Source organism: Urocampus carinirostris, chromosome 5, assembly GCF_059441175.1.
Source record: "Urocampus carinirostris isolate Australia breed hairy pipefish chromosome 5, RoL_Ucar_1.0, whole genome shotgun sequence".
NCBI lineage: Eukaryota > Metazoa > Chordata > Actinopteri > Syngnathiformes > Syngnathidae > Urocampus > Urocampus carinirostris.
In genome coordinates, this window is record NC_142353.1 from 1,834,144 (window position 1) to 1,861,801 (window position 27,658).

The 27,658-nt window shown below is 41.4% G+C and overlaps 1 protein-coding gene across 6 annotated transcripts in view; it reads right to left on the bottom strand.

The window, feature by feature from the left end:
* Positions 1–4,219: 4,219 nt before the first annotated feature.
* The window catches only part of LOC148364953 (tetratricopeptide repeat protein 28-like), a 298,161-nt gene continuing 274,722 nt past the window's right edge, over positions 4,220–27,658 (bottom strand). For 4 of the 6 annotated variants that reach the window (XM_088335313.1, XM_088335308.1, XM_088335312.1 and 1 more), the window contains 11 exons: positions 26,321–26,465; positions 26,074–26,256; positions 25,236–25,777; positions 20,498–20,745; positions 20,289–20,413; positions 19,979–20,210; positions 18,231–18,307; positions 17,761–17,784; positions 10,781–10,910; positions 10,589–10,696; positions 4,220–6,487 (listed from right to left, as the gene is read on the bottom strand). In XM_088335313.1, the coding sequence (XP_088191439.1) occupies positions 4,893–6,487; positions 10,589–10,696; positions 10,781–10,910; positions 17,761–17,784; positions 18,231–18,307; positions 19,979–20,210; positions 20,289–20,413; positions 20,498–20,745; positions 25,236–25,777; positions 26,074–26,256; positions 26,321–26,465 (3,409 nt within the window). In that variant the 3' untranslated portion in view covers positions 4,220–4,892. The remainder of the gene's footprint in view (positions 6,488–10,588; positions 10,697–10,780; positions 10,911–17,760; positions 17,785–18,230; positions 18,308–19,978; positions 20,211–20,288; positions 20,414–20,497; positions 20,746–25,235; positions 25,778–26,073; positions 26,257–26,320; positions 26,466–27,658) is intronic. The other 2 variants (XM_088335309.1, XM_088335310.1) reach the window with 2 other exon arrangements.

Sequence of the window (27,658 nt, forward strand, 5' to 3'; positions counted from 1 at the left end):
GCGCCCTTTGAGGTCGGGGATTGGCCGTACGTTCATACTGTCATGTAAGGGTAGCCAATAGGAACGATCTTGCGTTCCAGAAAAGACCACTTATTTATGGGATTTCATTTTAAGGGAATGACTGGTGATGAAGGGAACCCTCCCATGGTTGTATGTAAACAAAACTACAGTAACATGGAGCTTCAAGAACAGACACAATAATAATTAAGAAAGACTGTTAACAAAAAGGTAGCAACTTTTTGGGTACAATTTTACATTTTGGGGATTTACAAAAATCACTGTAGGTAAACTTGAATTCACCTTCTCTGAACATTTAGAAAAAAAACCTTAAATGACGTTAACCATTGAAGCTTTGAGTGGAATTTAGGTACATCCTAAAATTGCATTGAAAAGGGCAATATCCTTAATCTTTTTTAGTTTTGACTTTTGCCGTTTCAAATCATCATTTTTCAGGTTGCACAGCTCGTGATACAGTACTACTCTTATGGGATAACAATATACATGATTTGAAAGAATGAATACAATTGGTAATCACGGTTAAATGTGTTCAAATGGCCTCCACAGTCACCAGATCTCAATCCAATAGAGCATCTTTGGGATGTAGTGGAACGGCAGATTCGCATCATTGACGTGCAGCTGACAAACATGTGCCAACTGTGTGTGCCATCATGTCAATATGGACCAAACTCTCTGAGAAATGCTTCCAGCACCTTGTTGAATCTATGCCACGAAGAATTAAGGCAGTTAACTCGTTACTAGCATGGTGTACCAAATAAAGTGACCAGTGATTGTGTACCGTGTTAATTGTTTTGGGGATTTTGTTGCTACTAAATGTTATTGCACCTATTTTAATTGCACTATTGTTATGATGCATGGTTATTTTTCATTCACAATCATGGCAGTATTATTTCAACTTGGGCAAGTCTCTAAACACTACTTGGTGATTTTTTTTCTACTTTTTATCCTGGTAATCTTATATCCTTTTTTTCTATTCAAAGTATGTATTACATGCTTACACTGGAGTGCCACATCTAATCTCGTTGCATGCAATCAGAGGTGGGTAGAGTAACCAAAAACTTTTTACTCAAGTAAAAGTATTGTTACTTCAGAATATTACTGAAATAGAATGAAAAATTACTCATCCAAATAATTACTTAAGAATTAAAAAAAGTACTTGGTAAAAAAAACTATTCAAGTACTGAGTAACTGTAGCGACGCCTTATTTATTTTTATTTCTAAACAACTTTTTAACCAGATCATCAACTCATCAAAATCCATCTAATCAAAAATAAATTACTTTTGATTTAACGATAGCTTAAAATAATCAAGGTCAATTCAAGTACTTAAATAATTAATAAAATCATAATTATCATTTCTATTCATGTTTATTTGTAAAGCCCTTAATTACAAAAAGTCTCATAGGCTGCACATACCACCGTCTATTACATACTACAGACTATTGTTACAACACCCCCTGATCTAATCAAATCAAATTAAGCACAAGTAGCACATTTAGAGCACCTTAAGCCCAGGAATCAGCACCCCAACATTTTTGAAGAGCCATTTTGGTTGGTTGGATCACTTAACTACCAGGGTCGTTCGGGCACCATTTCCTGTGGTGTGTCTTGGGCTAGTAGAGCCTGGTGGCGCCATATTGGACCCCAAAAAATTTTCAGGAGCCGCAAAAAAGTAAAAGCTTCATATAAGTCTTAAAATTAATGGACTTACATGCTGTATGTATCTACATTAGCCTACTATCAAAATGACTAAGTTGGATGCAGCACATCCGGTTGAGAATGACGTGACTTCTTTGTTGTATGATACCGCTTTAAGTTTTTTAATGAATGAGGGAATGTTTAATTGTTTCGATAAAATTAAAGTAATACTATTAAGAAATCCAATTTTTAATGTCATTTTTATTTTGAGGATTGGGAAAAAAACAGCAAAGGTACATAATGTGCCCCTTATCTGGGTAGAAAAAGACTGCAATGGATTTAAGCATGCATTTATAAGGAATAATATAGCAAGCTTTTGAAAACGTAAAGTAAATAAAACAACTTGAATACAGTCTGAGCTTGATTTCTGTGGAGTTCTTTTTTAATTTTTATCTTTAAGCTTCATGGCTGATCACACTCTCGCCAGTTTGATTTAAAACAGCTACCTGCCTGGAACAATATGTGACGCTGCCCCTTTAAAATGGAGGGTTTGGGCAACACAGTGACACTTACCGGAGGGAAAAAAGCAAACAAAGGACTCGTAGAAATGTGCGTACTTACATGAAGGAGATTTTAGTTACTACGACCCAGTGGTGTCCAGGAAAGATCATTGGAGATTAGAGGACCCAGGAACCTGAAAAGTGTGGACCCTTTCCACACACTTACTATTGATCTATTGAGCTCTTCACTCTTTTAATACCGTAGAGGAACTACACTGCCACAAATGCATTTCTCCTAAACTTTTCCAACCACTGATTCTACCAAAACCTTGAAAGACCCACCATTTATTCACAGGAAGTGACCAGATTCCCAGCTGTATGATAAAGATTTGAAACCCCAAAGGTTTTTTTGTAATCAAAATATGAATGATTTGCACATGTATCATGTTTTATCCCATAGGATTTATTCCATTGTGTGTCCAAATGAAATTTTGCCTATTATCAAGTCAAGTCACATTTATTCGTGTAGCCCTTAATCACAAAATGTCTCAAAGGACTGCCCAGGTTCCAATTATACCATCCCCTGATCTTAAACCAACACGCGGGCAAGGAAAACCTCAAAACCTCAGCAGCAGGAAAATAATAAACCTTGAGAAGGGGCCTCAAAAGTGGTAATCCCCTTTCCAGGATGACCAGGGTGCAAAATATTTAGCATTAGGTAACAGTACACACAACATAGAAAACATCAATAAAACAAGGTTATGTGTGGAAGTTTTTCCAAAAAGGGCATGACAGGATCAACGCCTCAAGCCTGTAATATAGTCTAAAAAGTCCATAACAGCAATGCCGCAGTTTCCCATCTCTGCCGGCTGGTCCATGTAAGCGTTGACATGCTTCTGGTCCAGATGCTGGTCCGCTGACTCCTCTCAAATCGTCCTCCCTCGTATCACCGCCAGCAAGGCACTCTGATAAAGACAGGACAAGAAAAGTATGAGGTGGGCATCAATCAAAAGCTATTGAATAGAAGTGGGTCTTAAGTCTAGATTTAAAAACTTCCATTGATGTGTCAGATCCTTTATCTGGAGGCAGAGCATTCCACAGCACCGGGGCCTGGATGGAGAACGCTTACGTGCCCGCAGACTTCTTTTTGGCTCTTGGAGTCACAAGTAGACTGGGTTTTTGCAAGCAGAGGCTCCGTGCAGGGACATAGGGGGAAATCAAATCGGAGAGATAAGAGGGCGCAATCCATGCAAACATTTGTATATAGTAAGAGAACCTTAAAGCCACATCTTAAGCGGACTTGGAGCCCGTGCAAGTTAGCTAATATATATATATATATATATATATATATATATATATATATATAAATATATATATATATATATATATATATATATATACACACACACAAATGATTATCTTTTTATATTCATTTAATAGGCAGCACAGCGGCGCAGTGGTTAGCGCGTGTGCGGCACAGTTCTGAGGTCATGAGATCGAACCTCCTGTGTGGACTTTGCATGTTCTCCCCGTGCTTGCATGGGTTTCCTCCGGGCACTCCGGTTTCCTCCCACATTCCAAAAACATGCATGTCAGGTTAATCGGCCAGTCCAAATTGTCCCTCGGTGTGAATGAGCGAGCGAATTGTCTGTCCCTGTGTGCCCTGCGACTGGTTGGCAACCAGTTCAGGGTGTCCCCTGCCCATTGCCCGAAGATAGCTGGGATGGGCTCCAGCACCCCCGCGACCCTTCTGAGGATAAGCGGTGCAGATAATGGATAGATTGATCGATATTCTATTAATCTTTTCTCTCATAGTCTATATGTGTAACTGGAGTGCCACTTCCAATTTTGTTGTAACAATAATATTCTCATCTCATCTCATCTCATTAGCTGCACCGCTTAACCTCAGTAGGGTCGAGGGGGTGCTGGAGCCCATCCCAGCAATCATCGGGCAGTGGGCAGGGGACACCCTGAACTGGTTGCCAGCCAATCACAGGGCACACAGGGACAGACAACTATTCCATTCTATTCTAATCTATTATGGGTGGATTAAAGAATCCAAAAGAGCATTTTCTTTTTCTTTTTATTGAAACATTTTACTGATAAATGACAGGTGGCCGTCATGAAACTGTGATGTTAACGCTAAAAAAACAAAACAAAAAACAAAACAAAAAAAGAGCTAAAATTCTTATATCATACTTAACATTGAATAGCAAGAAAATCCATGCTTCGGAGTAGACACTCAATTCACAAACAAATCAGGCAAAATACCTTGTTAACTTCATTAAAAAATATTACATATTTCCTCCACTGTATCCATCTTTATGCGATATGTTTGTTTGTTTTTTAACAGTAAAAATGCTTTATACTGATTGTAAAACACTTGAATTAATTTAAAAACATAACAATATTTATAATATTAATAACAATAACAACCAATAACATTTTTTTTTTTTATAAACAAAAATAAAATGGAAGAAGTCAGTTATCATTTATTGCATCTTGGCCCACATACACGATGTTTAGTGGGAAAAGAGCAAATAGCATTTACCTGACACACATTTACACACAGACACAGTATCAGGTCATATTCTCGTTGCCGTATACAAAACTGCAGGCATGGGCCTCATATGGACCAATCCAAGCAATCAAAAATAGTTCTATACACTTTCTGAGAGCTTGCCTGGACAATCCTGGCCCTCAAAATTGACGTACATCCTCATTACAGTCATGTGTCTCAGCATTTAGAAGAAGGGAAAAATCTTCCTGGCGATAAAAACTTGTATCCGTTCCCAGCAGGTAGTCTGATGGAACGAGCACCAGGACTGCTGCTTGTAGAGATGGTCGGCGATGGCGCCCCTTTTTTGGGACTGGAGCAGTGATGTCCATTGGAGTTCTTGCCCCGCCTCACTACCGACTGTAGTCCCAGCTCCCGCAGCTCCACGCTGTCTTGGGCTTCATTGGGGGAGCAATGTCGTGGAGACAGATTTAGGAGGCTCAATACGTCCCGGCTGGCGGATTCCATAGCACTGGGAGAACTATGAACAGCTCTGACCGGGCCTAGATGTTGCTGGGCTGCAGCGTTCACCCAAAAAGTCTTCAAGTTGTGGATGGCTTGGACTTTTTCATCAATGACCCCTCTTCGCAAACGGTCAAGATCAGGCGCATCGGCTGACGTGGCAGAACCGGTAGAAGAGTAGGACAGGGCTGGAGATGGTGCACTCACTGGTGACTGGTGACCAGAACTGGGGGACACGTTACTAGGAGAGCGTGATATGTGCCCACTGTATGGAGAACTTGGGTATTTTAGCTTAAACTGCAAATGACTGTCCAAAATAGGCGAGGGCTGGCTGCCATCCTTTTGTGAAGACTCCGAAACAGCCGGACTGTTATAGCCAGAACTTATTTTCTGTAGGGAAGAAGAACGGGAAGGAGGTTTGGGTTTGGGCGAAGGCTGAGCTCTGCTGCTGGCGCTGCTGTTAGGACGGCTAAACGCGCTTGTTTCAGCCGACCGAAAGGCGCTGCCCCGTGGCGAATTTCCCCCCGAAGACCCGACCTCTGCCCTGGCACGCTGTAGACTCCCAACAGCCCGTAGATGGCTGTGAGTCTCTTCCAGGATTTTTTGCGCCAGCTCCTGAGGATCAAGCGGGGGGCTTTTGTCCTCCTGAGACTTCACAGTACTGTCCGTCTCAGTGCTGGATTGATCCGATTCGCCTGTGTCAGAGGTGTTGGCTTTGCTGACTCTCTGGAATGGGGAGTTTGGACTTGGGATCAGGCAGGCTTTAACAGGGGAGGTTGGGGTGCTGACACTGCCTCGTGATGACACAGATACTGAATAGCCTCTTCCTGGCCCGCTACTTGACCTAGCCACGACACCTCTCCCTCCTCTTTGATGGCGCTGGCTGTGGCCTGGTGGCAAAGGCAAGGAGTCACAATGGTTCCCAAGTGGTTCACTACTGATAATAGAGAAGCCCTCATATTCCTCGTCCTCCCCTCGAGCCACCGACATGGCTGTTGCGGCTCCGTGAGGGGATGAGCGGCTACGAGGGACGTGAGGATGCTTGTAGGCGGCGTAATGTGCTGCGGTCCCGCTTCGTTGGCGATGACTGAGGAAATCACAGTCCGATTTGGAAGCGAAGCTCATCGAAGAAGCCACCGAGCTAAGGCTGTAGACTGAGATGGCATCCGACGCCTGATTGTCGAGGCAATGAGGAGAGAAAGAAAGGCTGGAGTAGCCTGTCAGCAGGGGGTTAGAAACGGACTGCGCTGAGGCCAAAGACTCAAGGGAAGAAGAGCTATCCAGACTTAAACGCTTTGGCAGTTCGGTGGAGTCTATAAGATATGACAAAGAAAACATATGAATCAAAACAGGTAAAAATTACAAAGTTGGCTCGGTAGATATGCTAATAAACGCATACCTGTCAACTAATACATTTGTCCTGTATTTTATACAATTCTTTATCACTTCAAATTGTCTATGATGGATGGTTTTTGTCAAAAGCACATTAATCAATATTTCCAGTACCTTCCAAGAAAGCATGTTTTTTGTTGTTGTTGTTGACTTTGAGGACTAAAATAAAGTCGCTATCTTATTGCTAGCACATACCTTGTGTATTATGAGTGGTTCCTATCGATGTGCCAATGGGCTGCTATAAATTTACATGAATTCTGCCTCAACAATGCTTGTGCAGCTTGGTTACAGCACGGAAAGAGTTATTTAGGTGTTGGGTGGTAATGAAGTTCAACATGGAAGACATAAAAGGTACTGTATGTATAAAAAGCAGAAAAAATTGCCAAATTTTGACTCATTTTAATTATATCGATTGCTCCGAAGCAGAGTGCATTCAATCTTTCATTTTAGAAACTGCGGATATATTGCTTTTTGTTTAACTTATTATAATTTATATTTTTGTGTGTTTTTGGAGGACCTGTGTCTAAGTTGGTAAAAAATGAATTATAAATCATTTTTTTGCCTTTAGTCATTTATTTATAGCACTGAAGAGTTAATCTTTTTAATATTAATATTTTGAATATTTTAAAAGAGAACTGTTTTTTTTAAATACACCTGTAGAGCAGGCGTGTCAACTTTATTTTCACACACTTTTTTGAATGTTTCTTTCATCTATTGTGTGGTCTATATAGCCGAGCCGCCAAGGAACATGGCAATGGCAACAGTTTTAAGCATTTTCAAGCACTTCACCCAAAATGTTTACATTTTTCTGAGCTTGAAAACTCATTATTAAAATTCAAGCATATTTAAGGATTTCAAGCACCTGTAATATTGTTGAGGTATTCCAATTCTGTTTTGCTGTGGGTAAATATGTGCCGCATCGTGTTTGTAAGGTTTATTTTTCACCTAATAGGGGAATTGCAACCATTAAAAAGGGGAACAATTGTCTGAGGTTAACAGGTACGAGAAAGAGAGACTCTTGATGACACGTAAATACTTTACACCAAAAATTAAAGTTACTGCGACTTGAAATCATAGTACACATAAAAATCAGTTTTACAGCATATTTTTTTGCTTATAGTTGTTTGCATGCGCAAAATTTAAATGCTGGTGTTGGCAGTGAGCTTTCATGAGCATTCTCTGTTATTGCTCGCTACCTGGATGTTGCTTAGTATAGAAGCAACATTTTTCTTCCCCCAAAAAGTGTATTTTGAAATTCTCGTGTTTAAAAGTACCCATATGAGAGATAGTTTGTACTGGCATGGCTGCTAGTCAAAAAAAAAAAAAAAAAAAAAGAAAACACTTAAATTTTGGGGGCAACAATCTCAGTCAGGGGTCAGGAACCTTTTGACCAAAAGTGCAATAAAGCAATATATATATATATATATATATATATATATATATATATATATATATATATATATATATATATATATATATATATATATATATATATATATATATATATATATATATATATATATATATATATATATATACTGGACTGTCTCAGAAAATTAGAATATTGTGATAAAGTTCTTTATTTTCTGTAATGCAATTAAAAAAACAAAAATGTCATACATTCTGGATTCATTACACATCAACTGAACTATTTCAAGCCTTTTATGATTTGAATATTGCTGATTTTGGCTTACAGCTGAAAAAAACTCAAAAATCCTATCTCAAAATATTAGAATACTTCCTCAGACCAAGTAAAAAAAATAATTTTATAACAGCAAAACTAAATCAGACATTTGAAAATGTCCATTGATGCACTCAGTACTTGGTTGGGAATCCTTTGCACGGATTACTGCATCAATCCGGCGTGGCATGGAGGCAATCAGCCTGTGGCATTGCTGAGGTGTTATTGATGCTCAGGATGCTTTGATAGCGGCCTTCAGCTCATTTGCATTTGTAGGTCTGGTGTCTTTCATCTTCTTCTTAACTATACCCCACAAATTCTCGATGGGGTTCAGGTCAGGGGAATTAGCAGGCCAATCAAGGACAGTGATGCCATGGTCAGTGCACCAGTTACTGGTGGTTTTGGCACTGTGGGCAGGTGCCAGATCATGCTGGAAAATGAAATCCTCATCTCCATAGAGCTTTTCAGCAGATGGAAGCATGTAGTGCTCTAAAATCTCTTGGTACACAGTTGCATTTACTCTGGACTTGATGAAACACAGTGGACCAACACCAGCAGCTGACATGGCTCCCCAAACCATTGCTGACTGTGGGAACTTCACACTGGATTTCAAGCAACTTGGATTTTGCTCTTCTCCAGCCTTTCTCCAGACTCTGGCGCCTTGACTTCCAAATGAAATGCAAAACTTGCTTTCGTCTGAAAAGAGGACTTTGGACCACTCTGCAACTGTCCAGTGCTTCTTCTCCATAGCCCAAGTCAGACGCTTCTTCCGTTGTCTTGAGTTCAGAAGTGGCTTGACCATGGGAATACGGCTATTGTAGCCCATTTCCCGGACACGTCTGTGAACTGTGGCTTTTGATACCTGGACTCCAGCTTCAGCCCACTGTCTTTGAAGCTCCCTCAAATTCTGGAAGCGGCTCTTCTTCACAATTTTGTTAAGGCTGCGGTCATCTCTCTTGGTTGTGCAGAGTTTCCGGCCACATTTTTCCCTTCCAACAGACTTTTTGTGGATATGCTTTGAAACTGCACTCTGTGAACAGCCTGCTCTTTGAGAAATTTCTTTTTGTGTCTTACCCTCCTGATGGAGGGTATCAATGATGGTCCTCTGGACAGCAGACAGATCAGCAGTCTTCCCCATACTTGTGATTTAGTTTACTGAACCAAGCTGAGTGTTTTTAAGGCTCAGGAACCCTCGCAAGGTGTTTCGAGTTAATTAGATGATTCAGGTGATTAGTTGAATAGCCTACTTGTATACTTTTTCATGATATTCTAATATTTTGAGATAGGATTTTTGAGTTTTCTTAAGCTGTAAGCCAAATTCAGCAATATTCAAATAATAAAAGGCTTGAAATAGTTCAGTTGATGTGTAATGAATCCAGAATGTATGACATTTTTGTTTTTTTAATTGCATTACAGAAAATAAAGAACTTTATCACAATATTCTAATTTTCTGAGACAGTCCAGTATATATATATATATATATATATATATATATATATATATATATATATATACTTAAAAAAATCTACAAAACCACCAAATCTTCTTCCCAGATAAAAAAAATAAAATCTTTAGCGCATTTTATTTCACTGTGTGACGTTTTTTGTGGATTTAGAAAATCTATGAAAAAATAATAATGCCAGAACCTGTTTTCCAAATCAATGTAAAAAATACCACATAAAATTCAACTCCCTCGAGTGTTGAGGATGATTTTGTCTGTAATTTTGTCCTAAATAATGGTTTCAATACAAGGTGCAAGCAGTTATTTTATATATTTATATTAAAAATACTGCAAACGAGGAAACCAAAGTAATTAACTTCAGTGCACGTGTTGTTCTGTTCTGTTGCGTGTATAATTCCGCCCATTCCTACCCCTTACCCAATCAAATTGCTCAAGGTGCTTTCTAGAGCTTGTGGGTAAAATGTTTTTTTTTGGGTTTAGGTTTGTTGTCTGAGTTTTCATCATTAAGCGTCTCAACAGTAAACTTAAATTATCTAATGAGCTTCCATATAAAGGATTATTTAGCAATTAACAGCCAAAAGGGGGACTGTTGGTGACACCCTAACTGTAGACTGTAGTTAGAAATGTGTCCTATGTATACTGGACCAAATCCTTAAAGAACTTGTTTCAGCATCGTGTGATCAGATTCATTATTGCTGTTGAGATTGTCATGATTGTTTTCTGTTTTTAGTGTCAATAAATTTGTTCAAACCAAAAACATTAGCAATATTATATTGAATATTTAGATTGATCATGTTATCTGCGAGCCATATGTGGCTCATGGTCCCAAACTCCAGATCCCTAATCTAAACCCGAACAAAAATATGAATTTATACAAACCAAACAGTGCCACCAGAGACTGCAGAGCAAAGTGCAGTGTGCGGCGGTTGCCGAGTTTGCTGGTTTTTAGCACCACTTCTTCTTGGCCTACTTCACACAAGTCAAACCCTGCAATGTCACAGAAAAAAAACATATTTGTATGATGATTGATGCAGAAGCTTGGGAAGCTTGAAATTGAAACAGCTGACCCACCGAGTGCTGCCAAAAACTCATGGCAGCCTGGAAGTCTCCAAAGTTGCACACCAATGGAGACCTGAATGGGCAGCAGAGAGAAGTCCTGTTCCTTCTCACCATTTTGGAGCTGGACTAGCACCTGGTGGAGCTGGCGTACGAAAACAAAAAGAGCGAGAACAGAAATGATCAGGCTATTTTGACTGGTTTGATCATGGATTCATGATATTTGTAAACGGAGATTGACCCAAGTTAAAATGCAAGTTAAAAAAAATAAGAATAAAAGGAAGATTCAACATTTAAATAAGATATGAGTAAGTATGAAAGGAAACTCATTGTAGTAAATATTTGATCGAATGACAGATTAAATGAATTATTTTAAGTAAATTATTTTAATTAAACCTAATCTTTCAGATTTAATTTCCCCTTATGTTCCGGTCTGGGGCCTTAGCTCTGAAAATGCTGGTCTACTAGTGATCCCAAGAGCCAAGAAGAGATCCGCAGGTTCGAGAGCGTTCTCCATTCGGCCCCAGGTGCTGTGGAATTCTCTTCCCCCTGAGATTCCTTATGCAAACTCAGTGGAAAGGTTTAAAGCTAAGCTTAAAACACACTACTATTCTATAGCATATGAATAACCTATATTATACTGTATTCTGAGAATATCTGTGTATTATCCATTGCAGCCTGGTCATCCTAGAAGGGGTATTACCTGATGTGCAGTCCTTTCTCAAGGTTTCTTCATTTTCCTCATGTTGAGGTTTTTGAGTTTTTCCCTGCCCTCATGTAGGTTTTAGATCGGGGATGGTGTAAAAATTGTCCGTGGTTTGCAATAATCTGTGCTCTGTGCAGCCCTTTGAGATTCTTTGTGATCATGGCTATACAAATAAAAATGACTTGACTTGACTGACCCCTAACCCTAATTATTTTAATTAGGGAACAATGATTTTTTTTCCCTGTTTTAATAAGGTTGTGTTACTAATACATCAGAGACATCAAAGCGAGAGCTGTTAGCACGTCTTTGGTCATTGCTCACTGCGGGCAGAGCACACACACCAGCGTAAACAAAGGATTGCACAGAGAATATGATAGCAATCTTTAGCAAGACATTGCTTGGAAAACTTTTTCAAACAGAACCTTTGTTTTGACACCAGGTGACAGTGTGTTTTACAAAAGACACAAAACCCAATTTAGACCAGTCTTTGTCATGTTTTTTTATTCCTCCTGGGAAAATTCCTCAACTCATTGGACAACTGGAATTCTCAGACATCAAAGTGGCGGGGTGAGCTACCAAGACCACAAATCCAACAAGCATCTGATTCATCACACACTGGAGCTCCACACCAAGGTCGCGGTAGGGATTTGGATTATCCTTTTGGTCTGTAGTTTGCAATAATCCGTGGTCTGTGCAGCCCTTTGAGACTCTTTGTGATTAAAGGCCATACAAATAAACATGACTTGACTTGACTTAATGTGGATTGCTGAACTTGAGCTCATGCCAAAATTGTATTTTTTTTCTTATCTGATGATGCCTCCCGTCACTCATTTAAATTGTCATTGGGATTTGAAGTGTATTATTATGTGACTTTAAACTCTGACATAAAAACAGATTTAGGTGGCTTTTGGTGTCCAAACTTTTCAGAAAGCGGACAGATTTGGTTAGCTGAAAATGGATATTCGGCCTGGCATTCTTTTAACAGTCTTTCATAAATTCACCCTCTGGAAAGGGTTTGCAGCCCTTGACGATTTGTAGCATTTTCATTTGACTCGCAGGGTCTCATGAAAACACGCAGCTGTGTCGTTTAAACGGCTTCCAATTGCTTCTCCTTTTCACTGCGTTCGTTTACAGTTAGCTTTTTGTAGTCGACATATTTCGCCCTGATATTATATAGAATAGAATTTACTTTGATTGTCATTCTTTGAAACCATGCACACAGAACGAAATGTCGATACACCTAACCCGTACAGTTAAACTGGCGCGAGCCGATGCAGCCGCAGCCAAACAGGGCGCAGCTATTTTAGTCATTAGGTGACCAAACCCCCCGATTCCAACCCTTAATGCCAAGCAGGGAGGCAATGAGTACCAAGGGTGTAAGTCTTAGGTATGACTCGGCCGAGGCTTGAACCAGGGACCTCCCAGTCTCGGAGCGGGCACCCTACCATCTAGGCTACCGACCTGGTATATTTATATCATATTTTATATTGTTTAAAAACAGCCAAAGTCTCTTGGCAAATTACAAAGGCCGGATCAACTGTCCTTTTTTATTTACAGTCGCTATGTTGGAAATGGGGGCAGCACGGCGGCGCAGTGGTTAGCGCTTGTGCGGCACAGTTCATGTCATGGGAACCTCCTGCTGTTGTTCAAATCCAGCTCCAGACTTCCTGTGCGGAGTTTGTATGTTCTCCCCGTGCTTGCGTGGGTTTCCTCCGGTTTCCTCCCACATTCCAAAAACATGCATTTCAGGTGAATTGGCCGGTCCAGATTGTCCCTAGGTGTGAATGAGCGAATGAGTTGTCTGTCCCTGTGTGCCCTGCGATTGGCTGGCAACCAGTTCAGGGTGTCCCCTGCCCACTGCCCGGAGATGGCTGGGATGGGCTCCCGCCCGTGACCCTAATGAGGATAAGCGGTATGGCTAATGAGATGAGATGAGAGATGTTGGAAATGGACTGGGCTAAAATTCTCACAGAAAGCCAAGGGGGGCAAGGTGGCCAAAGGGTAACAGCCATCATCTGGTGAAATGGCGATATGTTTTTTTTTTTTACAACAAATTTATTTTATACTGCGGTCAGTCAACATTGCTGGCAGGCCACATATTATTAAATTGATGACAGAGGCCGCAGGCCAGTAAAAATGTGTTCACAGGCTGTAGTTGGCCCCGGCATTGGTGCTAAAATCTTCTGGAAACAGATACCATCTATTTTTCGAAATAATATGCAACTCTGTTTTCAATCACTTCAATTTGTAAACTGCACAAACATGTACTGTGTTAAAAGTCCAGTACAAATCTGTTTCTATTAGCAATGAATAGGCTTTGAAGACAAAAGTCCTTAAGAGTGCTGCACATGTCCCTTCGCGTGTTTTGTTTGGGGATTAGTTGGGAACAGAGACACCTTTGTCAACCTAAAATGAAACCGATTAAAAATTAACACGCACACACATATTTGGCCTCACTTATCCGCTCCGACCACTTCACTGACCGGCAATGACGCCACAATATACAGTGTCAAGCAAAATCACTTCTGACATATTGCCATATTTCAGGCTTCAAACTTATAGATAAAAACTCGATATTTTCTTAGAATCGACATGTAAGACAAAATTGTGAAAATAAACCAAATTTATTAAACATTTTATTGTGTGCTAACAAACAAAAAAAATGAAAAAAAATTGCCACCCTTACAATAACAGTATTTTCCGCACTATAAGGCGCACCGGGTTATAGGGCGCACCCCGAAAAAATAGTTTTTGGTCCTATTTTTGACATACATGAGACGCACCGGATTATAAGGCGCTACAATGGGAACGTCGACAAAACAGTCAGATAGTTCAGTCAAACTTATTACCCCCTTAACATTCCCAAAGCTTGCAAAGACCCAAATACGTGTCGAGAACACGTGCGGATGCGGTGTCCGTACGACGTCACTCAAATGCATCGTTCCATCATTCAGAAGGTTAAAGTCTTGGGATTCAAGAAATGCCAAACAGTCCTTAGTTTCTATTTTCTTTTTCGCTCGCAACTTTACTGTGCATATGACAATAAACACTTGGAATTGAGTTTAATTTAAAAATAGAAACTCCATTCCATCCATTATCTGCACCGCTTATCACAGAAACATCGAGTTCAGTCTGAAACAAGATACAGGGATAATATAAAACCCAGAGTAGCTCACCGAAGTCGTTGTGTTCATAATAATGTGCAGCCAATGTTCTCTTATATCCGTGAGTGTAGTAAATTCAGGAGAATAAAATATGTACGAATACAGAATAGTAAAAAAGGCTCTCTATGCCGTCAACCCAACGTGCTATACACATTCATCTTTTTCGGCCAATTGCAGGCTTTGTTTTGCCGTTCAAGCCAATGCCAGCCTGTAAATGATAAAAAGGATCCGCCTCTTGACCTCCGAATAACTTTAGCCAATAGTGATCGATTCAACTGATGATTGACACGTCTTTTTAGGCCAATTGCAGGCTTTGTTTTGCCGTTCAAGCCAATGCCAGCCTGTAAATGATAAAAAGGATCCTCCCCTTGACCTCCGAATAACTTTAGCCAATAGTGATCCATTCAAATGATGATTGACACATTGGTTAGCCAATGAAACGCCAGTAAATAAATCCCAGCATACACCGCGGACTACTTGGTGTTCGGGGGAAAATCTAGTCGGCGGCGGCAAGTTAGTTGCAAGACTTTGCGAATTAATATTGATCCATTAACAAGGAACAATGTATTATAAGGCGCATGGTCAGAAAGGCATTTAGGTGCGCCTTATAGTGCGGAAAATACGGTAATCATTTTTACAACCTTATTTGCCGCGATTACATCCACAACTGTTTTGGGTACGTCTTAAAGTTTTGCACATGCGTTTGGCGAATCCACAACGGTTTGGAGCAACGTCAATCATCCTGCCCTCCCAAACAGACTACGAGACTTGTCATGGATGGTGGCTCATGAAGTTCTCCCAGTCAGAGCTGTAATGCACCACCGAGGAATGTCAGCGACTTCGACGTGCCCTCGACCTGGCTGTGGCGCCCAGGAATCGGTGAGGCACCTTTTTTGTGAGTGCAGCGCTGCCCAGGTCTTGTGGACAATGGCCGAACAACTAGGAAAGTTCCCGGACTTGCCAGCAGGAGAGGTCCCTGATGCACAGTACGTGCTTTACGGGGTGAGTCGGTCGAGGAGGCCTCGGAACGACTTTGCCAGGGACTGGCTCACTCTCGCCACCATCAAGGACGCCATCTGGACCTCCAGAAACCTGCTGGTATGGAGGTGCAGGCAGATCCCCCCCGTGGCTGTGCTCCAAATGGCTGCAGATACCATACAATCTGCGAGCGGCGGGCCTAGGACGCAGCCATAAAGAAGACTCGTCTGCACCCACCCGGAGGGGGGAGCCGGAGCTACACTGTGGGAGTCCCGGCAGCAACGCCCTGGGTTGTGGAACCCAGAAGGGAGAGGACCCACGCAGAAGGGAAAGGACCCACACAGAGGACTGGAAGAATGCTGCTTGGGAGGGTGGGATGGCAGAGCTATGCCCTTGCACAATAGTATTGCCTTTTACACGCTGGTTAACTACTGTTAAAAGAAAATAACTCTGAAATTGTTTAATTGATGTTGAAAATGTCAGGAAAAAAATGTTAAAACGTCATATCGTCAAATATAAAAAAATTGTGAATATGCTTGATGGCTGTGTTTTGCTGCTGTTGGAGTCAGTGGATTTGTTCAGACCGAGGACAATCGACTTTGGCCTGGACGGATCTATTGACACTAACAAAGATGTTATATAATGAAATTGTGAATATGTTTGATTTTTGAGAAGGTTTGTTCAAACCTCACTTTGTGTTTGCTGTTAAAAACGTAATATTGGAATATAATATTGTGAATGTGCTTAATTGCTGTTGAGATTGTCATGATTGTTTTCTGTTTTTAGTGTCAATAAATTTGTTCAAACCAAAAAAAAATCTTGAAACAGAAAAATTTGAACATTCTTCCTTACAAACCAACTCAAGGTCCTTAAGGTTTAATGGTGATCGTCTGTGCACAGTATTTTTCAGATCTTTCAACACTACTCTGTAGAGTTGAGGTCTGGACTTTGGCATGGGCACTCTTAACACCTTTATATTGTTAGTTTTAAACCATTTCATGGTAGATTTTGCTCTATGTAACCTGCACCCCATTCTCAGGTCTCTTGCAGACTGCAATAGAGTTTCTGTTGGAATCGCCCTGTATTGGGTCCACTTATTCCCTCATCAACTTTAACAATTTTCCCAGTCTCTGTTGAAGAAAAGCAAACCCAGAGCACGATGCTGCCACCACCATGGTTGACAGTAGGGGGTGGTGTTTTTAGGGTGATGTGCAATGTTACTCTTTTGCCAAACGTTACGCTTTGCAATCAGCCAAAACAGTTCAATTTTGGTCTCATCTGACTAGAAAACCTTGTTACACATGTTATTTGTGTCTCCAATGTGGCTTCCAGCAAACGCCAAACGAGCCTTTTTATGGTATTCTTTCAAAAAGGCATTTCGTCTCGCCATTCTTCCATCAAGTGCAGATTTATGCAGAGTACGAATAATAGTTGTCATGTGCACATATTATCCCAACTAAACTGTGTATGCTTGCAGGTCTCTTGGTTGCCTCTCTGATTAGTTTTCTCCCAGTTTGTGCGTGAATGTTTAGAAGGATAGTCAGGTAGGTTTGCAGTGGTTTTATGCTCTTCTTTTTTATATAACTGCTCCGGGAGATGCGTTACGAAATCTTCTTGTAGCCCATTCCTGCTTTGAACTGTTCTGAACTTTATCTCAGGCCTGCATGGTGTAGTCTTTGGTCTTCATAATGCTGTCTGTTCATAAGTGTCTGTTTTCACAAACCAATCATGGAGAAGGTGTATTTAAACTCAAACTCAAAGACACAGTTTGTCATTATTAATATTTTAGATCAACACTGTATCATTCAAATCATTAGGTAACTTACAACTGTAGTGAGTTAGCTGAGCTGAGAGAACAGGATGCCAATTTTTTGCAGGATGTTTATTTTTATTGTAAATACAGTATGTTAAAATAATTTGCTTCCACTTCACGATTGTGTCTTGTTGATTCTTTTTTGGGGGGGATTGGCGAATTTGGGGCGGTTCAATACTTTCGCTAGGAACTGAATCAGCCAAAACAAATGCATAAATATATGAATAAAAAGTTAGAAATCACGCATAGTTAACCAAATATAAATGATCCCTTAAAATGGTTGTGTAAGAAAAGGTTAAGCAGCAAGGACTGAGGTTGGTGAAGGCACACTTACCATGGCCACCATATTTTTAACAGCCTTCAGATGGCACAGCGGGGGAGGGGGAGAGAGAAAAGCATTTTTATTGCATGCAAAAAGTCGACCGTGCAAAGGTTCAGGTCAGTACAAAACAATAAACTAGTGTGTAAAACAGTCTTTAGGGGAAACAATATTTGGAAAGTTGATAAATTAACATATAATGTTATGTTTTTTACCTTTTTGAAACATGCTCACCTCTCGTTCAACAAAAAAAGCGGATAAAGATTATTCTCTGGCGTCACATTTTCGGTAGTAAAACAAGCAGACTTTAGATTTAAACCAGTGCTTAAAAGAAAGCTAGTTAGGCTTTACTAGTGCATTCCGAGAGATTAAAGGGAAACTTGAGGTTCCTGTGCAATGCTGTATATGCTGACATAACGTGGTTGTGTAAGAACAAGGATAAACACAATACAGTTTGCATGAGAACAATGTTGCTGGGTCCGTACCCGATTGATGAGCTGCTCCCCTGCCTCGGAAGCTGTGATGAGTTTGCACAAAGCCTGGAGTGCCTGTGGCGGCAGACCTGAGGGACAGGTTCATACTGGATTTTAGTTCGCATAAAAACGTCATTGATTAAGGGAAGGGTGCCTAGAATTCAAAGTACAGAGACCCTTCGCTCACCCAGTAAGTACAACATATCAAGGTTGAGTTTGACCCTTGGAGGGTTTAATGAAGGTGAAATGCAACTTCGTAAATTTTCCCTTTTTGCAGCAGTTTCTGTTCCCTATTTATGCGACTATCGAGGGATTACTGTTTATCAGGGGTTGAGAGCCTTCTTTGTACGAGTACGTATGGTCCAGAGACAAAATTGATTCCATGCAATTTTCTTCATGTAGTTCCAAAATATGCATGAGTGAGGCCTATTGTAGTGCAGAAGAAGTGGAACAAATTCTGGTAATGGTACTGTCAGATGCTGCCCTACTTACCAAAGAACGTTCGTAAGTTAAATATGTTCGTAAGTTGCTCCAGTGCTATATTATGAATGGAATGTATGTTTAAGGCTTGTATAGGTAACCTGTATTGTTTTGAAACTGAAAAATAAACGTTTGACAAAATAATATACTCTATAGTTTTATAACGTTACAAAGCAGGCTGAATAATAAAGCATAGTACTGAAAAACAAAGCTACACATTAGACGTTCACATTCTGTGGTCTGTGAAGCCCTTTGAGACTCCTTGTGATTAAGGGCAATAGAAAAAAACATGACTTGACTATAAAGATAAAGTTAAGTTTAACTTACTTTTGGAAGATTTAGGCGACTTCCTCCTCTGTGGTAAAATGTGGACGAAAAAAAAGCGATCCAACCATTTTCTCAACTGCATCAAGCTTCCATATTCCACTTTAATTTCAAAAGAAACGGCTCGCCTCTTCTTCAAGCTAAGTAGGGGAGCGTCTGTATATACTGTATAGGGTATGTTTTAACTATAGTCAAAGTGTCATCCCCCCAAAAATTGTTTTTGGTGTACATCAGTAAATAATCCCTTATATGGAAGCGCATTAAACAATCTATTTTCATTATTGATAACAAGCCAAATAACTACTTTTACCCAGAAGCTCTAGCAAAGCACCTAAAATAATTTGATGCAAAGAGCGCAAGCACTACCTCCTGTCTCTCGGGTCCACATTTGCAGGATTCTGTGACATTTTTACAAAATAACTTTACTCGAACCTTAAACCATTGTTTATAATAAAAATCACGGTGAAAATGAGCCTCAAGACTCTCAAGTTACTACGGGAAGCAGACACATTTTAAGTAGTGTATTATATTAAAATAGGGTAACTTGATGTTTAGTCATTAACCATAACCCAATTTGAACTTTTTCAACATAAGGTTTTTCAGACACTGACTTTGTGCAAGGCAAAGGGTGTGCTTAATGGATTGTTTAAATGTAGTGATTTGCGAATGGATGCAAAGCAGGGATTGTATGAAGGTAGTGTGTGCTCGGATAGACGTAATTGGCAATGGATAGTTAAGAATGAATGATATTGACGCCAGTTAACCAGTGTATGCTGTCGGGCCTCTTTGCTGATGTAGGATTGCATGCGCTGTGGGCTTAATGTTCGATGTCAGGTTGGGAAGAGCGAAGGGGAATTAATATTAGTGTTCTCTTGACTCTAGCCACCTCCCACTAGGGGTATTTGGCTTCAGAATAGAGATAGATGGAAAGATCGATAGACTTTGTGATCCCTTACCAAGAAGTGACTGTAAAGTCGTACTGCACTGTTGGAGTCTGTCCCCTGGGTCTGCGGTGGGAAAGAAAACTGCTGCAGGGATGCCAGTCCCTGCAGAGTCAAGGCGGAAACCGACGGCAGTTAACAAAGCCTGCCACCCGGCCACTCCCCCAACTTTATTCTCCACGCTTTGCTGCGATGTGTACATGGAGTTACGTTGACCGTTTTGGATCCTTTGAAGAGACTTTTCCACCTGAAAGCAGCACAGCAGTAGTTTTAGTGAAACAGCTTTCCTTTTTCAATCATGGACTTGTATAAGTTCATGTCTAACCAGGTGAAGTAAAACCCTCAGAGCATCACGCGCTCGCTCTGGGTTTTGCAGAATCTCTGCTAAAGCTTGTCCGATTAAGGAAGAAGGGCTGTTAAGTTTCACATCACTGCCGATCAGCATGTGTCCTGGAAATAAATAAAATTCAGTTATATTCTTTTTTTTTCAATGTTTAGAGTCATGTTCCATGTTTTTGAAGATCAGTTTAATACCTGCCCAGTTGGAGGGGTGTGAGTACTGCTTGCTGCTCTGTACAGTTTTCATGGCATCTGCTAGCGCAGCACTTGCCTTGGTCCCGTTCAAAAGAGCCGTATAGAAAGCTCGGACGAAAACCTTGGAGGCTGCTATAGGGACGGGCCACAAGGACACCAGAACACACTGTGCACCTGCAGCCAGGAATGACCTGGTCAAGCCTACAACACCGTCCGCCGTCACCTTGCTGCTGGACTCTAAATAGGAGCTGATGAACCCCCCCCCCAAAAAAGAAAGAGTTGAGGTGAGGGTGTACTGTAAACAAACTACAATGACACAAATCCATTTCACCTGACCCTTTTCCTGCCACAGAATTCAACCAACATCTCAAAATACCCACAATTCATTCACCAGAATTGACCAGACACTCAAGCTGTATAATAACGATTTAGCTAACCTGCATTGGCTCCCTGTTAGCTTAAGATGTGATTTTAAGGTTCTGTTGGTAGTATACAAAATTATGCATGGACTTGCTCCCTCATATCTTTCAGATTTAATATTGCCCTATGTTACGGTCCGGAGCCTTCGCTCTGAAAATGCTGGTCTACTAGTGATGCCAAGAGCCAAGAAGAGATCCGCAGGTTCGAGAGCGTTCTCCATTCGGGTCCCAGTGCTGTGGAATGCTCTTCCCCCTGAGATTCGATCTGCAACCTCAGTGGAACTGCTTAAATCTAAGCTTAAAACACACTTCTATTCTATAGCATATGAATAACCTACATTTTATGTTGACAATAACTGTGTATTATTTGTTATTGCAACATCCATTGCAGCGTGGTCATCCTGGAAGGGGGATTACCTCATGTGCAGTCCCTTCTCAAGGTTTCTTCGTTTTCCTCATGTTGAGGTTTTTGAGTTTTTCCTTGCCCTACTTTAGTAGCCTATCCTAAATGATATAATCATGGCTAACAATGGATTACATAACACATTTATTCAAATAGGGGAAAATATTTTTGATGTTTGCTTTGCAATAATTGTATTTTTTTTTTATCATATTACCTATTTTTTATTTTATTGTATCCATTGTCTTTGTCTGTTTATTCAGCTTTCTGGGTTGTAGAGTGGGGATAAAGCAGATTTCTTTGTATTATTGAACACTGAATGTTTTTATACAGGACTCTGAGTTGCAATTCATTGCCAGTGTCATGGTTTGTTGGCGCCTGCTGACGCTCCCCTTCTCCAAGAGATGGAATCATCTCAACCCCCTCGGACTGGGGTAGTGTGAGGAGGGTGATGAGGACAGCAGAGAAAATCATTGGGACTTCTCTCCCCTCCATTCAGGACATTGGCCAGAAGCGCTGCCTATCCCGAGCCAAGAACATCATTAGGGACCTCTCTCACCACCATCATGGACTGTTCACTCTGCTAGCCTCTGGGGAAAGGTACTGCAGTGTGCGGTGCAGGACCACCAGGTTCTGCAATAGTTTTGTCCCCCTGGCCATTAGACTGTTAAATGGTCAATCACACACATAGTAAGTCTACACTGCTGCTAATCTGTTTGTCTGGTTTTTTTTTTGCACTACTAGGAGTTTTTTATACCTAGCCACTCCTTTGCACATCTGTTCTCCTATCGTACTACAGTGTAATTACTGTACAGTGACTTGTTTACCTGACTGCCCATTTTGCGAATCTGGGTTACTGCTACTCTTGCACTCTTTGCACTATTGTATAATACTATACATAGCCATAATTATTTAGTATATTATTAGTACTCCAATTTATTTATATCTGTACATTCAAAGAAACTGCGGGTCAGATGTATCGACATTTGGTTCTGTATACACGTGTACTAGAATGACAATAAAGTATATCTGAATCTGAATTGTCCCATTTTCCAGTCTCCCTCTCAACTTCCAAGTCCATATACTCTTATATCATCACTACAACCTGCAGCTTTAAATATTTTATTCCATGTAGCTGGACCCTCATTGTACTCATCTCAAGTAATTCCCTCTCCAAAATGACAAGCTCTTCATTCCACGACATTCTTCTCCAGGTATTTCCCTCAAGATATTCCTAAAATATTTTTTTCAAGATTTCCCCCTCGAGTTTCTCTTCCAAGAATTCCTAGTGCTGGTCCTGCTCTTCTCTGTCAGTAGTGATCAATGTTTCCTCTAAGCTTCCACGGGTCTGAGCAATCACACAAAGTCTGTGAGCGTCACTTGGAACAACAGTGAGCAACATTAGTCCTGCGTGGGGCAACTAAATCAATATCAAACATGTCCAAAACCTGACATTAAATCAAGTTACATTCTGCTGCCTTTCTGGCAACACTAGTTAGTTTTTCAAATTGTAATGAATTGGCAAATGTAATATTGGAAAGGTTGCACAGCCCACACATGTCATCTGTTTTTACAACATGAGAGGGCGGCACTGTTCTGAGGTCATGTGCTTGCAGGCACTCCAGTTTTTCCTCCCACATTCCAAAAACATGAATGTCAGGTTAATTGGCTAGTCCAAATTGTCCCTAGGTGTGAATGAGCAAGCAAGTTGTCTGTCTCTATGTGCCCTGTGATTGGCTGGCAACCAGTTCAGGGTGTCCAATGCTTACTGCCCGAAGATAGCTGGGATGGGCTCTCGCACCCCTGCGACTCCACTGAGGATAACCAGTGCAGATAACTTTCATAGTTGCCATGGTGCCCAATTGGCCGCGCCCGTGTGTGTCACGGTTGCTATGGTGCCCAATTGGCCCCGCCCATGGGGCCAAAGCTGTGGCTCGTTGAGAGATTGGATTCTGACTCGGTCCTGTTTTCCTGTTGATATCTTCAGTCCGGTATTGTTCCCGTTTATTTTTGTCGTGTTTAATTTCGGGTTCCAGTTTTGTTTCCGTCTATTTTGGTCCTGTTTATTATTTTCTGCGGTTTTCGTTCCAGTCTTGTTTCTCCTGTTAGTTATCTATATCCTGATTTGTTGTCAATCTTGTCTGTCCCTTCCTGTCCAGTATTGACCCCATCTGTTCGATATCAACTCGGGCAATTTGAATCGGTCTTGTCGGTCTCTGGCTTCCTGTCCTTTCACGCAAGACCGGCTTCTGACGTGCATGACTCCCCATTACCCGTAAAATAAAAAGCTTGTGTGAGAACGTCACGCGATTGCGTCCTGATCCTGTTCTGGTTCTGACAATAACGGATGGAAGGATACTACACGAGATTCATTTTTTTTTTTTAAGTATCTTTTGTTACATAATGCTAACATTTTTTAAATTTATTTAGTTGGTTGACCAATACAGAGCTGTATTTAATCACACTTTTTAGTTGAAGTACAATGCTGGCGAAATAATTGACTGTTACATTGAAATAATTTACAAATTATTTCAATGTAACATACAAGCTCACATGTGCACATGCGTTCAAAATACCGCACTTAAAACACCACAGAGGGAACCCGTGTTGTTTTGCCTGCAAGCACTGTAAATCTGGCAGATCCATCCATCCATTATCTGCACCGCTTATCCTCAGTAGGGTTGCGGGGGTGCTGAAGCCCATCCCAGCCACCTTCCGGCAGTGGGCAGGGGACACTCTGAACTGGTTGCCAGCTAGTTGCTAGTATATAATTTCGAGCCTTTATTTTTAAGCGCAGGATAGCTTTTCTTGTGCACAGAGAAGGTTTGGGCTGGGCGCAATTGCGCAAGCCTGCGGCTTCAAGGAATGATTGGTAGTAAATCTCAATTTATTACTAAACAAACCCCCACTGTTGGGTTTTGATTGCATCCCTGTTTTTTGACACCTTTTGTCCTGCATTTAGGTCACGTCAAGTCATGTTTATTAGTAAAGTCCTTAATCACAGTTGGTCTCAAAGTGCTGTAAAGACTACAGACTATTATGACACCATTCCCTGATCTAAAACCTACATGAGGCCAAGGAAAAACTCCAAACCTCAGCATGAGGAAATTAAGAAACCTTGAGAAGGATCTGTCTGACTTCACAGAGTCTTGGCTTCCCCGACCCCCCAGTCCAACTAGCAGGACACACGCTACACCGGCACGACCGAGACGGAGACTCCGGTAAAAACAGGGGTGGTGGACTATGCGCTGCAATAACAGCCGAATCATTGACACACACTGCTCACTCGATATAGAGTTTCTAGCAGTATCGTGTAGACCCTACTATCTACCGAAAGAGCTAACTGTGGTCATTGTGGTTGCTGTTTACGTTCCACCGGATGCTAATGTTAGCATAGCGCTAAATCTCCTGCCCGCTGTTATCAATAAACAGCAGTTTGCACACCCCAACGGAGCTTTTATCGTCGCCGGCGACTTTAATCAGGCATGCTTAAGGACTGTATTTTCCAAATTCATTCAACACGTGGACTGAGCAACCAGGGTACAGTAATATCAAACATCTAGTTGGATCCGGCAATCTCTGTCTGTCCCTCATCCCCTCATACACCCCGTTCCGGAGGAAAACAAAGCCTGCAACAAGGACAGTACAAACATCTTCTTTGTTCCTTTATCTTCTTTGTTTTCTTTATCCTCACTGTAAAATGTGGACTGGAGTGCCACGTCCAATTTCGTTGCCACAATATATTCAACCCATGTTGTAACAATGACAATAAAGGTATATTCTATTCTATTCTATTTTATTCTTAAAAAGTGCTTTATAAATACTGTTGGATTTGAAGAACACAATTTCATTTGGAAAGATTATTCATTCACGTATTCTCATTATTTTCCTCCAGGAAGTTTGGGAGTGCTGCACCTACCCGAGCACTACTAGCTTGACAGGCAGCCTCAGGTCCAAAATATCTGCAGCGGTCAAGAGAAATTCTTGCAAAGGCGGACTGTCGCAGATGCTGTCCATGTCACTGTCGTCTTGCACATACTGAGCCCCCGGGTATGTGAAACCACTTCCCACCGATCCCTTCCGGCTTTGGCCGCTGCTTCCTCTCCTCATCCCTGTACCTCTGCCCAATGTGCCCCCGCCCACGTTGGAACCGGCTGCACCGGGCGTGCTTTCTAGGTTGGGGGTGAGCACCAGAGCGGCCAACTTCCAGGAAATGTGAGTGGCAAAGTGGGCACACTCGGCCTGTGTGAGCGCACTCATGACTCGCTCTTTTGTGGCCGCAGGGCCTGACAGTGCTTGGCATCCTAAAAGTTCTGCCACCGTGAGAGCCTCTTCTTCTGCTGAGGGCATCGGGCCCCACAGCCAGCGGTCCATTACTGGCGAAGGCAGCCTGGGGTTTCCCACCACTGCTGCCATAGACACGCCGCCACAAGATGCTGGGCCGGGACGCCGAGAGTGAACCTGAAATTACATCCAAGTAAAGATGAAAATAACACACTGAGGGCTGTTGTGATTAAAGTGGTACCTCTTTATACAAGCACCTCAAATCATGAGAATTTTTTTAAAGAGTTATCACTCGCTCTATCCCAGTTTACTGTTCACAGTTTCTATAATTTGTGCATTTTCATTGTGGATTGTCTTCTGCAGCAGACAACACACAGCAAATGATATCACGGGGGCAGGTTGCCATGGAGTATCCTGGAACGAATTAAGCTTGTATGAAGAGGTACCACTGATCTGAATGCATCAATTATAACCTTTGCAGAAGATCCAAGGCCCAGAATGGAAGGAACAGCAATAAGGCTAAAACGCTCATACAGATACTCATTGGATGAACTTCCTTTAAGCAGAGCAAACGGAATGAGATAAAGTTCTCCCTCCAAAACCATGACCAGCTGTCTGTGCCTTCCCACAGGACCACTGGAGTGCATCAAACCCTGCTGGACAGAAAACAATGAAATCAATTCGTGTGTTGTGTCCAAAACTCGGAACAGTAGCACTCACCCCTTCCATTGGTGCAATGAGCAAATCATAAAGTGCTCTGAGAGGAGGCTTGCCGAGGTTGCTGGAGGGATGAGGCAGGGAAGAACAAGTGCCTTTGGCAGGTGACATGCTGTTACTAAACAGACTAGTCATGCTTTGGCAGCTCCTACAGAAGCAAAACATTGCAAACTGAACATTTGGACATTCCTGCTGTGAACAAAATTATGTTCCAAAAATTAACTCATTCGATGCTAGAATTTCTCTAAAATGGGAATCGTCAGTGTCAGCCAATTTTTGCCATTTGGACCCACTTTGAAGGCCTACAAAAAATTAAGTTCTGTAGCTATAAACCAGGGGTCGGCAATCTTTTTGACTCAAAGAGCCATAATAGCGAAGTATATATACTGGACTGTCTCAGAAAATTAGAATATTGTGATAAAGTTCTTTATTTTCTGTAATGCAATTAAAAAAACAAAAATGTCATACATTCTGGATTCATTACACATCAACTGAACTATTTCAAGCCTTTTATTATTTGAATATTGCTGATTTTGGCTTACAGCTGAAAAAAACTCAAAAATCCTATCTCAAAATATTAGAATACTTCCTCAGACCAAATAAAATAAATAATTTTATAACAGCAAAACTAAATCAAACATTTGAAAATGTCCATTGATGCACTCAGTACTTGGTTGGGAATCCTTTTGCACGGATTACTGCATCAATCCGGCGTGGCATGGAGGCAATCAGCCCGTGGCATTGCTGAGGTGTTATTGATGCCCAGGATGCTTTGATAGCGGCCTTCAGCTCATTTGCATTTGTAGGTCTGGTGTCTTTCATCTTCTTCTTAACCATACCCCACAAATTCTCCATGGGGTTCAGGTCAGGGGAATTAGCAGGCCAATCAAGGACAGTGATGCCATGGTCAGTGCACCAGTTACTGGTGGTTTTGGCACTGTGGGCAGGTGCCAGATCATGCTGGAAAATGAAATCCTCATCTCCATAGAGCTTTTCAGCAGATGGAAGCATGTAGTGCTCTAAAATCTCTTGGTACACAGTTGCATTTACTTTGGACTTGATGAAACACAGTGGACCAACACCAGCAGCTGACATGGCTCCCCAAACCATTGCTGACTGTGGGAACTTCACACTGGATTTCAAGCAACTTGGATTTTGCTCTTCTCCAGCCTTTCTCCAGACTCTGGCGCCTTGACTTCCAAATGAAATGCAAAACTTGCTTTCGTCTGAAAAGAGGACTTTGGACCACTCTGAAACTGTCCAGTGCTTCTTCTCCAAAGCCCAAGTCAGACGCTTCTTCCGTTGTCTTGAGTTCAGAAGTGGCTTGACCGTGGGAATACG